The 15682-nt window shown below is 34.7% G+C and overlaps 1 protein-coding gene across 7 annotated transcripts in view; it reads right to left on the bottom strand.

Annotated features, from left to right (window-relative positions):
• Nucleotides 1-3651: 3651 nt before the first annotated feature.
• Nucleotides 3652-15682, bottom strand: part of KLHL28 (kelch like family member 28) — a 29229-nt gene continuing 17198 nt past the window's right edge. For all 7 annotated transcript variants that reach the window (XM_077761293.1, XM_077761295.1, XM_077761290.1 and 4 more), the window contains 3 exons: nucleotides 11812-12255; nucleotides 9695-9903; nucleotides 3652-8190 (listed from right to left, as the gene is read on the bottom strand). In XM_077761293.1, coding sequence (XP_077617419.1) covers nucleotides 8027-8190; nucleotides 9695-9903; nucleotides 11812-12255 — 817 coding nt within the window. In that variant the 3' untranslated portion in view covers nucleotides 3652-8026. The remainder of the gene's footprint in view (nucleotides 8191-9694; nucleotides 9904-11811; nucleotides 12256-15682) is intronic.

Here is a 15682-nt window from a genome sequence, read left to right as displayed (position 1 = left end):
ATTGGTGAACTTTGGAAAAGGTATTATTATTGGAAAAGGAGTTCTATTATTCTTACAACTTCTCTGTAAGTTTGACATTATTTTTTAAAATCCTGTCAAAATAATTTTAGTAACATTTTTTAAAAGCAAGATTTTCAGTGGAATTTAATGGAGGTATCCACTGGACTAAGATGTGACTATTAATTGAAACACAATATTGAAACAAACATATAAAACACCATGGATTAATGATACTTGATCACCTTTAGAGGTTTCTAGGTCATCAATTCATTACTCTGAAGATTGAGAAGAGAATAAATCAAACATTTCCCCCAGCCTTTCCTTATAGGCCTTATCAGATGGTAACCAAATAAGTGATATGGAAATGTTTTTCTTTGTAGAATTCCAGCTAATAAATGCAGAAAAAAATGACAGAAAATCACTGTTTTGCTACTTAATATAATAATGGGTCTGGCAGTGGTCCTTAATAGCTGCAAAAAACAATCAAGTGAGAGTTTGATAGGAAACTTGATGATGGAGGGATCAGGTTGACAAGACCTAAATGAAAGCCATGATTAAAGTTAGCATCACTAAAAGTGGGGTTACCAGACATAATGTACCTCAGATGCAATAGGAAGAATATTAAGCATCAACTATGCTTGCCAAACAAAAAGGGAGGAGGGAGAAGGGAGGAATGGAGGGAGGGAGGGAGGGAGAAGAAAAGAAAGACCTGAATTTAATTAAGACTCTATAGCAAACTATGAGAAAATTTGAAGACTAAGATAATAAGCTAACAATACCACAAAAAAATAATTAGCCAAATCTAGAATGTGGTACAATCTACTAGATAAATGATCTCATTTGTTCACAAAGTAAGTGGCATGAAAAAGGAGAGTGGTACAGTGACTGGTAGAAATTGAAAGGGACTCCTACCTAATGGTCAAATGCAAAGTACAAATCTTCTTTAGATCCTGCCTCAACCAACAACAAAAAAATTGGTACAATCAGGGAAATCTGAACATAGATGTGCACTAAGTATTATAGAAGTACTAAAATTTTAAGTTAAGATTATTATCAATGTAAATGCTTACAGAATGAAAATTTTAAGCGCCTGTATCATTTAGAGATGCAGTCTCAATTATTTACGAGTCGTATTATATTGCATGTCTGGGATTCTCTTTAAAAATATTCCAGAGGGGCGCCTGGGTGGCTTAGTCGGTTAAGCGTCCGACTTTCGCTTAGGTCATGATCTCGCAGTTCGTGGGTTCGAGCCCTGCGTCGGGCTCTGTGCTGACTGCCAGCTCAGAGCCTGGAGCCTCTTTCAGCCTGTGACTCCCTCTCTCTCTGACCCTCCCCTGCTCACGCTGTCTCTCTCTCTCCTAGAAATAAATACATTAAAAAAATAAAAAAAAATATTCCAGAAAAAAAAAGGTAGGGTGAGTAGATGAAGTAATTAGCAAAATTAATTAGTAAAAAGTTAATTTTTGAAGCCGGTTGATGGGTATATGGAAGTTCCATTACTATTAAAATGAAAAAAAGAGAGCCTGGAAAACATTAAAACCCACAAACTATTCTATCTTATCACAGAACNATCAGGGAAATCTGAACATAGATGTGCACTAAGTATTATAGAAGTACTAAAATTTTAAGTTAAGATTATCATCAATGTAAATGCTTACAGAATGAAAATTTTAAGCGCCTGTATCATTTAGAGATGCAGTCTCAATTATTTACGAGTCGTATTATATTGCATGTCTGGGATTCTCTTTAAAAATATTCCAGAGGGGCGCCTGGGTGGCTTAGTCGGTTAAGCGTCCGACTTTCGCTTAGGTCATGATCTCGCAGTTCGTGGGTTCGAGCCCTGCGTCGGGCTCTGTGCTGACTGCCAGCTCAGAGCCTGGAGCCTCTTTCAGCCTGTGACTCCCTCTCTCTCTGACCCTCCCCTGCTCACGCTATCTCTCTCTCTCCTAGAAATAAATACATTAAAAAAATAAAAAAAAATATTCCAGAAAAAAAAAGGTAGGGTGAGTAGATGAAGTAAGATTAGCAAAATTAATTAGTAAAAAGTTAATTTTTGAAGCTGGTTGATGGGTATATGGAAGTTCCATTACTATTAAAATGAAAAAAAGAGAGCCTGGAAAACATTAAAACCCACAAACTATTCTATCTTATCACAGAACATCCTTTTATCCCTAGTCTTCAGAGCTTGGACTCTTCATTGTAATAGCTTTTTGCATCCTGTTATGAGTCTATTGTACAATCCACTCATCACACTGTCTTCCAAATTAAAGTTGAAAGTTCTACTCCCATTACTGCTCTGGCCCCAACCAAGAGAACCATCCAGTAATTTTACGAAAGAACAAAAGCACAGCTCAAGTTCTGCCAGGGTAGCACTCTCTCTTCTATTCTCTCTCCCCGGGGGGGGCGGGCAGGAGGAGGGAATTACGTGTATTTTAACTTCCTCAAGCAGATTGCAGAATATGGCTTGTTACTCCTTTGTGCCATCATGTTTTACACATACTAACCTATTTTTTCTAAATACTTATCACTTCTTTAAATTTTTATTTCTTTTTTTANGGGAGGGTCAGAGAGAGAGGGAGACACAGAATCTGAAGCAGGCTCCAGGCTCTGAGCTGGCAGTCAGGACAGAGCCTGACGCGGGCCTTGAACCCACTAACCGTGAGATCATGACCTGATCCGAAGTCGGTCGCTTAACCGACTGAGCCACCCAGGTGCCCCTACTAAGCTTTTAATAAACATCTGCTGACAGATTTTGGACACTTCTGGGTAACATGAAAGCTATCTGTGCATGTCTTAGACATCACACACAGAACTTCAAATGCATCAAGAAATCTTAATTTCAGCATTTTAATAGGTACTCCTAAAGTGCTTATTTGCATATTGTATATCGTCTATAATAAATACTTCAGGATGTATGTTAACCTACTTGAATTCTAGGAGTTGCCCTGTAAGAATGCAGTTTAGGGATAGCTAGCTGATATTTTAACCAGGAAACCTCTATTCAAGGCAGCTACAAACACTTTGGTAATCCATAATTTGATCAACATCTAATGTTTTCCTCATGTGTATTAAATGCCAGGGACGTTATTGGGGAATAGTGCCTCACAGACTAACATAAAATCAAAAAGTTGTTCCTATTGGTGAAATTACCAGTTTCAAGATCTGTGGATTGCCTAATAATAGGAGATATTTCCAATCCTTGCATGGACAGGTTATCTGAATCCACTCGGACCTATAGTTAACAACTTCCTTAAAGATGGCACCTGTGGCTTAATCCCTTGTTTACAGAGCCTTCTGCTTAGGAGGATGAGTGGTTCTGGCCATAAACCTAACAGAATCCTCTGGAACACTGCCTCGTCTGCCTCAAGTAAACCCCTCTTACAAGGCAAGTTAAAGAATCTAAAAGGATAGAAAGCTGGGACTGCATTAAACTTACAGACTGAACTCTTTTGTGCCAGTTTTGCTAAAGAATGTTTCTTTAATAAGTGTCTGAACATGTGGCAAAATTTAGCACAACACACGTTTTCATTATAACCCGGTTCCATACCCACCTCAACTTTTGGGGCCACTACCTGCTTACCAAGAAGCCTCTAAGAGTTGAGAATGACAAGGTTAGCTTGGGTCAGTTGAAAACATTTGACACATATGAAGTCATGTTTCCCAAATTTATTTTAAACGTTTCACATTAAATGAAATTTAACCATAGTCATTACAGAGCATCACCACAACAGTACACACAAAGAACTTTTAAAATAAAAGACAAAAGAATACAACCTTCAACAAGTTAAATGCCACTTTACCATGTAAACAAAAATAAAACCCTGATGCTAAAAAGATACATATTCAGAGGTAAAATACATTTACAAAAACATTTAAACATTAACATAATCCACAACTAGATCACATTCTTTGCAAGAGAGTACAAATATTAGTACTCTACATCTACAAAATTTCAGAATCCTGTTAAAATCAAAACCATCTCTGGTTTATGATACAGCACAATTCATAAGGCAAAATTAGAGGCATTATCATCCAGTTCTTTAATTTCACTTGTATTTTAAGGCAAACTTGGAACTTTTTGCTTAGTATTTTAAAATAAACAGGACTTACACATAATAACTTGACAAAATTAACAATAAATTATCTCTAGCTAAATATGTATAATATAAAAGACATGTGGATAACAATTTTTCTCTCTACAGAGATGTAAACTGGATTTTTACTGACTCCATATTCACACCAATAAGAAAACTTGTAAACCTATAGTATTTAAAACAATGTATTTTTCACTCTTTTCAAATGTGCATCAACACTGAATCAATATACTGTAAGTGAAAATCCAGTATGTATCCAGCCACAGAATAAATGTATCTAATTAAACCAGGTCTAATTAAAGTGCTGTTTTACAAAGGAAAAAAAAAAGATTGAGAAGTAGAACTGGATGTTAACTGACATGTGACATCTTCTAATTTCTTTCAGACTACAGAGGTTATAGAGGTTATCACAAGTTTATTGAACTTTTAAGCAGTATATTTATTGTAGAATCTGATTTTCCTGAAAATGAGCACTTAGGTGACAATACCAGAAATCCAACACCAAAATTCAAAACAAACACAGCATTATAGGTACATATACTTCTTCAATGTTAGCCAGAGCCTTGATAATATAGTTAATAATTTTTTAAAGTTTCTACAATTTTGTTTTTCTAAGAGAAAATATATTATCCAATTCCAGTAAGTTTAGAGTTCTAGAAATATTAGGTTTTCTATCATTCTGTTTAATGTCAATAAAACCTAATTGGACACTAAAGGACACAAATGTTTATACATAAATTGGGTCTCTAATCACTTCTGGTGATATTGGCTATAAGGAATTAGATTCATACTTTTCCAAAACAGTTATTTGGGTACAGGTGTCCCTTATCATACTTTACTTGTTGAGTAAAAGACTGTATCTATTATTTGTAACATTTCTAGCCCCCACAGAATCAGGCACAATGCCACATACATACAGTAGACCCTCTATAATTTGTCAAGGTAGCAATATAATTTTTCGAAACCTAATGCCATTGTCCTATCATTAGATATCACTTCCTATAGTTTAATATTCATTCATATTTAAACAATATTAGCAATAACCTATGGAAACATCCTTTGGGCTACATTAAAAACCACTTAAGCTCTATTACCATATTTGACAAAGATTAAATAGCCAAACATTCCTACCAGATTAAGTCTTTATAATTATGGAAGGCAATCATCTTCTTCTAAGTGATTAGATTAATATTTCCACTGTCACCTTTTCCCCCAAATATTTCTGAGCAATCTTAAATAGCTTTCTCCCCGTTGCCTGAGTATATAAAATTATTTCTAATACCATTTATAATCAAACATTTTGATGAGTTTTGACATGAAAAACATGTGACTTTAAATTCACAATTTGTCCGCCAAGTATTCATGATGAAACTTCTCGGAAATCTATACAAGAAGGTCTATTGTAAAGTTATCAGTTGTCAGGTTACAATACCTCTGGTTGTTATGGATAGTACCATAGGTTTGGTAAACCCAAAATTAGCTATTTCTAAAGTCTGGGGTGTTTTTTTCTTTCTTTTTACAGGTTTTTATAATTTCTTCTCTGGTATATGGTTTCTACTATTGCCTAAGATGTTTCACATTTAGTCTTTAGCAAGGTAAAGTTTATAGTTTTCCAAAACAATGATCAATATATACCTTTGGTCTAATTTACCAAGTGATTCCATGTTTAATAACAATTTGATAGTGGAGATAATACATGAGTAAAACATTATTAAGATGTATAATACAGCTCTGTTTACAATCAAAATAAATTTCTATTGTCTTTCAAATTCCCTTATATTCTGGGGAGAGAAGATTAAAACAGTATAATAGAATGCATTTAATAATATAAACAGAAAAAATATTGAGTAGAGAATTAAAAACTAAGTATGTAATGAAATCTATTTTAAATTATTAAATTGCTTTTCTAGGCCAATCACAATAGTGCACCTTGATTCTATTCAATAGATTTATTCAAATCAATTAAAAAGTTATTGCTATATATCATTATGTTATTCAAACAAGCAACATAGAAAATACTCAATCTGTCATTTTTATTAGTAGCTTCTGTTGAATTCTTAATTGGAAGAGACTAAAAATCACTTGCAAGGTTTTATAATCTGTGCAAATACTAATAAAGCATACTACTTACATGACTAAAGATGATTTTATATAGTTTTGCACTATATATTTAAATCTACACTGGCAGTTTATGGAAGAACAAGAAAAACTGCAAATTGCCAGGCAAAAACAGTTTCCAAAAAGTAACATATTTGCTAATGAATGAACCTATGTTTTATAATTACAAATGGCTTCTTAACAATAGTTTGGATTATGGCACTTAAGAATGCAGTATGATTTTTTCTTAGGAAACAAATGTACACTGGTTTTGCAGAGACAAAAGAGATATCTCTTTGCAGAGATAGTAAGCAGGTTAAAAAAGAAATCAAGGAAACAACACAACTATAGTACCAAAAATATAAGTACCGACATCCTAATAAAATGCAAATAGGTTCAAGACTAACAGGTATTTACTAAATCATGCTAAAACAAAATGAGCTAACCACTTATTTTAAGTAAACTATCACTGGCTATAGCAAACAGTCTTGCTTGTTTCTTTAGTCAAAGTAGAACCAAATTTAGAACCATTACTCAAGTAAACATCGAGTTCCAGTTTTCCTCAGTAACTTTTTAAAATATTCAATTACCTAAGAAGTGTACAAATGCATTAACTTCCTAGTGCTAAATTTATATTTAATGCATATATTTGTTTTTAAGAAGGACATAAAATATCTAGCACAAGAAGAAAGAAGATAAAAATACATCTTTCTTTAAATCACTATTCAGGAACCATGAAAAGCATAACATAAGCCATTTAGATGATTCTTGGATGTTAACATTAGCATAATTGCTAACATTTTTAATAAGCACAAATGAACCAAGTCAGTAAAAAAAAATGAAAAAATACTATCAAAACATGTCATGCATATCTCATACTGAACATTCAAAAGAACGTTATTATAGCCTTGTTATATATCCTACAGTTAGCACCATTTTTATATATGAACACTTTGAAAAAGCAACCAAAGGACTTAAAAAACTAAAATGGTTATACGGATATATGAAAAAAAACAGTAGGTACTAAAGATGGTACTGAACATTTGTCAAATATTTACACATCAACACTGGGAAGCCTGCTGTACTACGGAAAAAATAAAACTGAAACTGATATGCTTAACTCTTTCTATCCATGCTTAGGGTAGCACAGGTGGGTAATTAAATTCATCCAGCCTTAACCTACCCATAGGAAGAAGGCATAAAGAGTAAATATCTGACTTCTTAAAATGAGCCCCCAAATATCACAATAGTAAAAGCATTTGTTCTGCAAACTTCTTACATCCCCATTCCTAAAGCCATTTAGTAGGAAGAATGTCCAGATGGCTCACTATTGTATATAATTTACAACCCTTAAAAGTACCCCTTTCAAAAAAGCAGCCCTTTATTTAAAATGTGAAGCATATAAATTAATATCCAACAGACAGTATCAGCACTCTGTCTAGTCATTCAATACACTCCAACATCAAAGCATCTCTCATCCTAGGAAACCATGGTGCATATATTAAAAGAGGGAGATCTAAATTTTTTTTTAAGCAGCAAGATTTTCTCTACATGTACACTTATGAACATAAAACGGCTCTATCCCAGGATTAGGAGGGAAAAAAGTGCACAATTAAATCGGCAAGATCTTTCTTTCTTTTTTCTTTTGATAATTGATTCACTATGTAATCAAGAGCAACCAAAGCTACTTATCAGTTCAGAGTACCCAAGAGCTGGGTCTTCATGCTATTTCAAGTTAATAAGAAAGTAATGTAGCTTTTGGATTTCAGAAAATCGGGCATCCTTTCATGCAGCACAAGGTTCGTTACCACACTATTTCCACAAATCCACACTTGTCAAAGTGCAGTTAATCCAAAGTTGCAGCGACAGTATATCATGCCAGCTGAATCCAGCCATGTATCTGAAATAGGATCATATTTCTGCACAGTATTCAGATAGGAAGACCCTGAGTGACCGCCAACTACATAAAGGTAGTTATCAATTACTGCAGCACCAACTCCTAGAAAAGTGGGTAAAAAGAAGGGGGACAAATGTTAACCATGAAGTAGACTTCTCACTAAAACTAAATTTGTATTTTAATGTTTTCTTAAAATACATTTTGATAATCTATTATTAATTATACAAACAATATAGCCATATATACTTACTAGGAAAAAAATCCTTTAACATGAAAGCAAGAGTTCGTCTTCCTTCATCTCTCTTCCCTAATCCTATTCTCCCTCTCCTCTACCACAGAAAAATATGAAGAGTATACTATACGTCTTTCCCTCTGCTTTGTCAATTTATATTTATATATTTTCAACAAAACATTCATTTTTATCAGGTTTTTAAATATCTTCAAATGTTTGAAACCTGTATTGAACTATATAACTTAGACTTTAAAAATTCTAACATATATACTGCTTTACACAGTTCTAAAGAGAACAAGGCTACCCAATGTTTTTTCGTATTTTCATTGTTTTATGGTGTTCCCTCTTACGCAAGGAAGCATTTCCATCAGCAACTTACAATCTTCTCCTTAAAATAAAAAGATTTGAGTTTGGCTTCAAAGATAATTTCCTTTCCTCAAAGCTTTTTTTTTCTCAGGAACACTGAAATCCAACCTTTTCTAGATTGTCAAACTCCTTCAGTAGGTAAAAACATTTGAAAGTGAACATATAAACTGATGTACAACAACAACAAAAAAACAGAACAATGCAAAGATTCTGTGTGTGTGTGTGTGTGTGTGTGTGTGTGTGTGTGTGTGTGTGTAACATATAAAAAGATAACATCTGTGGGTGCCTGGATGGCTCAGTTGGTTAAGTGTCTGACTTGATTTCAGCTCAGGACACGATCTTGCAGTTTGTGAGACTGAGCCCTCCATGAGGCTCTGTGGTGACAGTACGAAGCCTACTTAGTATTCTCTCTCCCCTTCTCTCTCTGTCCCTGCCCCACTCACTCGTGCTCACTCTCTTTCAAAATAAATATTAAATAAACATTTTTAAAAAGATGACATTTTTTGTATGGACAGAGGAACTTCTGTCAGATACATTCTATTCCCACCATTTATTATTTTTTTTAATGTTTATTTATTTTTGAGAGTGAGAGAGATACAGCAAGCAGGGGAGGGGCAGAGACAGAGGGAGACACAGAATCTGAAGCAGGCTCCAGGCTCTGAGCTGTCAGCACAGAGCCGACATGGAGCTTGAACTCACTCATGACCTGAGTCGAAGTCGGATGCTTAAACGACTGAGCCACCCAGGTGCCCGCATTCCCACCATGTCTAAAATTGTGTTCTCCCAACTTTAAGAAATGATAATATGCACAATGGCATATTAAAATCACAGTAAAGAAATCTATACAGTTTGTCAAATCAGTTGTCCCTAGGGTTGAGCACAAAAGTTTTTTGGCTAATTAATTAGAGTATTACTAATACTCTATTATATTCCAAGGACCTACTATTCCAAGAATATCACTTCTATAAGAAATATCATCCTATATGTTGAGATATTAGTTATTATTACCTGTTCTGGGTTCTTTCATTGGTCTACACACAGTCCATTGATTTTGATGAGGATCATATCTTTCAATGCTTGACAAATGTGAGACACCATTATGTCCACCCACCACAAAAATAAAGCCTAGCATGACACCCACACCAAAGTGAATCCTTTTATCTGCCATAGATGCAACCATCTCCCAGGAGTCCTTACTTGGATCATAACGCTCCACACTGCAAATATTCACAAAAAAAAGAATTAATTCACACATTCTTTGTGTCACTCTTCCTACCAAAACAAAATTAAAACCTACCATAGTTTTAAAAGTGCAAATAGACAGAAATAAAACAAGAGTAGTTTGTCCTGAATGTTTACATTTTGCTGATAAAATTGCAGGGATAAAAGCTTACCTTGTGAACTGAGAGCAAAAATAATGGTATGTTATTCCCTTATATCATACAAGCAGCAAGACATATTAAGGACATGGAGCTTTTGAAGTTAGAAAACCTTTGTTTAAGTACTAATGCTGTCTACTTGAGTTAAATGAACCCGAGCTCTAACACTCTGGTTACGTGTATTCCTGTATAACCCATTTCCTCATTATCCTCCCCAAAATGGGGATAATCTAACCTCAAAGGATTCATGTAAGAATAAAGTCAAAGGAGTATGCATGTTCTGAAAGGATTCTGAAAATTACGAATTAAATATAGATGTTTTCTAAGGACGCTAAGGATCTTCCACAGAGCTAAGGAAGAGGGAAGATGAATAAAAGGAAAGGAATTTTTTGTCTTACAGAATTCATTTTACTGCAAAGCAATCATTGCAGTAACCTGAGTGATTTAGAAGAATTTAGGGATTTAAGTCAAGTCTGCGTTCCAGATAACACTTGGCATTTCCAAGTCTGAATTATGGATATTCAAAACAAATCAGAATTTCCAAAAAAAAAAAAAAAAGCATCCTAGAAAATCCCAGAAGGCCTTTAAATCTGTACTTTGCCCTGAGGTGCACAAAGGCAGGCTTGTTGAGCTTGTTCTGGTCCTAACCTAACTTTTCAAAAGAGCCTGAAGCATTTGAGAGTCAGTAGCATAATTCTAGAGTTCAGAACAGAGACTACACACTGTAGACTAGAATATAAACTATAAATATTTCTGAAAGAACACCAGAATAAAAGACATTAGAGAACAATAAACTGTAGCAAGAACTTAAACTTCAAGATCATTACCTCCCATTAGAATATTCAACCTTTTATCTTATAAATTTCTGCCAGCACATTTTCAAAGAATAAAAATGCATGTCTGTGCCCCAAATACATTCCTTCAAACAAAGGCGCAATAAAAAGAAGGAATACTTTAGCTTACAAAGAAATAAAAATTTATAGATGAAATGCTGTTGTGCCCCTACTTATGCAGTTAACAAACCACAACATACTCTTCCATTAAATGCTCACAATCAATAAAACACACACCACTCTAGTTACTATCAGAGATAAAAATCTTTAGAACATCAATTTTCAACAACAGTTCAGAATTATGGTTAATTTTCCATAAGAGCAGTCGCTTTATGCTTTTATTTTTCTTGTATATTTTCCTCCTTTATTCAGAGAATACTACAAAATACAGAAATTGCAAATTCGGACTCCAGCAGAACTCAGGTACATAATGATACACACATGATTATAGAGTAAGAATCCAAAAAGAAATATTTAAATAAGGCTTTATATGTTTATGAGGCACTATAATATATAAGCATATCCAAAGTACATTTTTTACTTTTTATTCTGTTAAGCAACGCAATAACAGACCATTTATACACACACACACGCATATTTATGTATATTCAGCACCCAAAATCTAAAGCTGTCTAACTTCATCTTATTTTCAGATTTCTGAATTTTAAAATCTAGCCCAATTATATTAAATGAATGAATGTAAAATTTTAGGGATTTCTTAAGTCTATATTAAATCATCATGTAAAACAATTACAATTATGCTAGTGGAACAGATTAAATTTCCCAAATGCCTAACAATATTACGTTGAAAATTAAAAAAGGAAGTTCATTCATACATACAAATTGTGTATGAACCATTATTAATGATACTTTAAAAATCTACAAGCATATACAATTTCATTAGGTTAAATACCTGTTCATGTGGGCAGGACCATACCCACCAATGGCATATATCATTCCATCCAACACAGCTGCAGCAAAACAACTTCTTGTTGTAGTCATTGGTGCCACAGGTTGCCATTTTCTTAATTTAGGAATATACTTCTCTACAGATTGTAAGTAAGACTGTCCATCATAACCGCCTAATGCATAAAGTTCTCCTGCAAGTACTACTACTCCAAGGGTACTTCGGCTCTCATTCATTCTCTCGAGAGAAGTCCAGGTATTTGTATCAGGATTCCAGCATTCTACTGAATTTTCATGTTTTCTGATAGTGATGCCAGGACGCACGTTAGTTTCAATACCACCTATAACATACACTTTTTGGTCTAAAACACATATTCCAAATTCATAGCGAGGAATGTTTAGGGGTGCCAAACCAATCCAAGAGTCATTCTGAGGAAAGTACATCTCCACACTAAAGAATAAGCAGAAAAAATTAAATTTTAAAAATCAAAAAGGCTCAAAACAAATAAAACTGTTTACTCTCTTTAGTAATCAGGGACATGCAAATTAAAACAAACCATGACACACTTTCCAAACTGGCAAAAATTTAGTGTCAGATAATAATAACTGTTGGCAAGAATGTGAGCAAGAAACGCACACTCTGTTGGTTAGAGTGCAAATGGCTACAAACTACATTGGAAAACAATTTTACAGTATCTGGTAAAACTGTAGATACACAAATGTTCTGACTGAGCAATTTTTTTCATTTGGATATATGCTACTGAATTCCTGTTATAGTCAGTTTTGCACCAGGACATATGTACAGAAACGTTTACAGCAGCACAGCATCATCATCCATCAAAAGAGAATGGGTAATTAAGATGTGGTATATCCACCCTATGACTGAGCAATTCCACTCCTAGATATATACCCAAGAGAAATACACACATGTATATGTAAGACTTCATAGCAGCATAACAGTCATCAACTGGAAACAATTCAAGTGTTCATCAACCATAAAACAGATAAATTGTGGTGTATCAGAGAATATAGCAATGAAAATAAATTACAGCTATGTGCAACAGGAATGAAGCTTAAACATCTAATGTCAAGGGAAAGAAGTCCGATTCAAAAGAACATATTCTGTATAGCTTCATTTATAACAAGTACAAAAACATTTCTAATTTCTCAATTAGAAATGAGGATAGTGGTTACCTTTGGGGAGGGCAGGGAGGAAACTCCAGAGTGGTTTCTGGTGTTGATCACATTCTTTCTTGAACTGGTTTGTGACATTCACTTCATAACTCAGTGAGCTGTATGCTAGGGATCTGTGCACTCTTCTGTATGTATGTAACACTTTAACTAATTTTTATATTTAACATGTTCATTGCAGAAAGAAAATATTATATAAGTATATATTATATCCATATATAACATATCCAATAAAACGAAGTGAACTACTGCTTCATGCAGTCTCAAAGATGAATTTCATAAATTTACTATTCGGTGAGAAAATACATCTCTGAAGAACATATATACTATATTTATATAAAAATGTATAAAACCTAATGCTATATTGGGGCACATAAATATGTCACAAAATTACAATGCAAGGCAAGGAAATAATATACAGAAAATTCAAAATAGTGGTTACTTCTGGGGGAAGAAAGGAGATGTATCAAGGAGGGACAGGAGGACACAAGGTATAAAGGTATTCAAGATATTGTTGAGTCTATTTCTTAAGTTGGTTGATAGCTACTTGGGTTTTTATTCTTTATACTCTGCATGTTTATTATATATGGTCTCTTCCAAGTATACATATTTCATTTCAATGCCTCCAAACTCAATAGAGCAATGGCATAAAAATATGTTTTCTATTCAATATGACCAAAGAACATTCATTCATTCAATAGTTACTGAATGCCTATATACAGTTTTGTTATACTGCTTGTTTTAAAAATATGAATTTGTTCCAATGAGAATCATACATCAGGGAATTATCTGACCCCAATGAGAGAAGTTTCGGTGGGGCGGTGTGGACTAGTCTTGACCGGAGTGGTTCAAGAGAGAATGGTTCAAGAGATGAAGTGAAAACAGTGGATATCAACAACTTTTCTAAGGATTTTACTAGAAAGAGTAAAACAGATATGAGGCAGTTATGACGATGAGCAGAGAAAGACCACAGAGTCCAGGGAAGATTGATTTAATCTGGGAGCTTAGACCAAAGCATGTTTGCATGCTGATGGCAATGATGCAGTACAACGGGAGAAGGTGATATAAGAGAGAGAAGGGATACATGCAAGAGCAGAGTCCTTGTGTAGAAGAGAGAAATGGAAGCTAGGAAGTAGAGAAATGGAGGGAATGGTCTTAAAAGAAGTAACCTGGTGGGTGGATTTGGAGATCAGAAGATGAGGTAGTTATCTTCTGATTGCTTCTATCTTCTCAGCAGAGTAAGAGGTAAAGTTATCAGCTGAGAGTTGGAAAGTGAGGGTTGAGGGGGTTTGGATGTTTTCATGCAGAGAAGAGAAGGTATAAAACAGTCCTTGAAGGAAGTGAAAGAGTAAACTGGTTAGGGAAAGTAAAGGGGTTGCTGAGAGTGCTAAGGGCCTCAAGTCAGACCACTTAGGATGGGTATTACATGTGTTTCACTGCTCAGGTGCAGCCAGGGCATATGTAGAGAATTTTAACTAGATTAGTATGATGAAAGGAAAGAAGAGAGCCATGAGTGTATTCAAAGGGATGACTGACAGTGGTGTTTCTGGAATCTAACCTGGTAAGGAGTGAAGTTGAGGACATGTAGTGATCGGTGAGCAATAAAATTTTCTGATTATAGGGCCAAAGGATTAAAAGTCTTGAGGTGACAAAAAGTAATTGCAATAGATGTACTGAAATAAATAAGCTTGCAAGAAAGGAGGTGGTAGTCAGAGACTGGAATGTGTGAAACCAAGATTTTGAAAGTTTGAAGTCACTGGTAATGACAAAGTTGAAAAGTATGATCATGAGAATAGGTGCCCAAGATAAGGCAGAAAGACGGTTAGATGTGAGATCAAGGAGAGAGGCAAAGTTGTTGGATAACTGTGGATCATACTACGGGGATGCTGAAATCAACAAGAATGTAAGCCAGCTGTAAAAATCTTTATTAAATGCAGTTACTAAAGGGAGAGAAGATACTGACAATAAGAAGAGATATCAAATAATACAGCTTGATGGCAAACACTTGGAATGAGTTGAGATTTTTGAGAGAAGGGAGATGAAAACACTTTTGGAAGTGGATATTAAGAACAAAGAAAACACTCAACCTTTAGGACCTGTGATACATGAGGTATGGGAAAACAAAGTTTTGAGAGGGCTTTGGCAAAAACAGTATCTGTAAGCATCAGTCATACTTCATAATAAGAAGTTGAAAAGAAAGGGGATTTTTCTTATGATTCAATATGAATTCTATAAGACATGGTAGACAGATCTGAGGAGTCAAAAAAAAGAGGGCTGGGCAATTAAGTTAGATGATATATAGAACCTATAATAATGGGTAATAAAAACTATATTTGGGTTATATCCCAGGTTCCTGGCAGAGAGCTCCTAAACTTAATTTCCTGAGTGACAGGAATGTCTTTTTTTTTTTTTTAAATGAGCCCCTTTCAACCACACTTAAGTTTACGCTACTGAGGTGACTACATGTGGCCACCTAGATAGCTTCAGCATGGGAACAGTAGCCAGAGGTATCAACCATGTGATTAACAGTCTGGAGGTTAAGCTTCATCACCAACAGCCAATGATTTAATCAGTCAAGCCCTTATAACAAAATCTCCATTAAATTCCCTAAACATTGCGCTTTAGAGCTTCCAGGCTGGTGAATGCACTGAGGTGCTGGGGGGTGGAGGGGGGAGGGGGGGGGGGGG

This window comes from Crocuta crocuta, unplaced genomic scaffold (assembly GCF_008692635.1).
Source record: "Crocuta crocuta isolate KB4526 unplaced genomic scaffold, BGI_CrCroc_1.0 scaffold163, whole genome shotgun sequence".
NCBI classification, from domain to species: Eukaryota; Metazoa; Chordata; class Mammalia; order Carnivora; family Hyaenidae; genus Crocuta; species Crocuta crocuta.
Note: the sequence above shows the minus strand (reverse complement) of the source record. Positions and strands in the feature narration are given on the sequence as shown.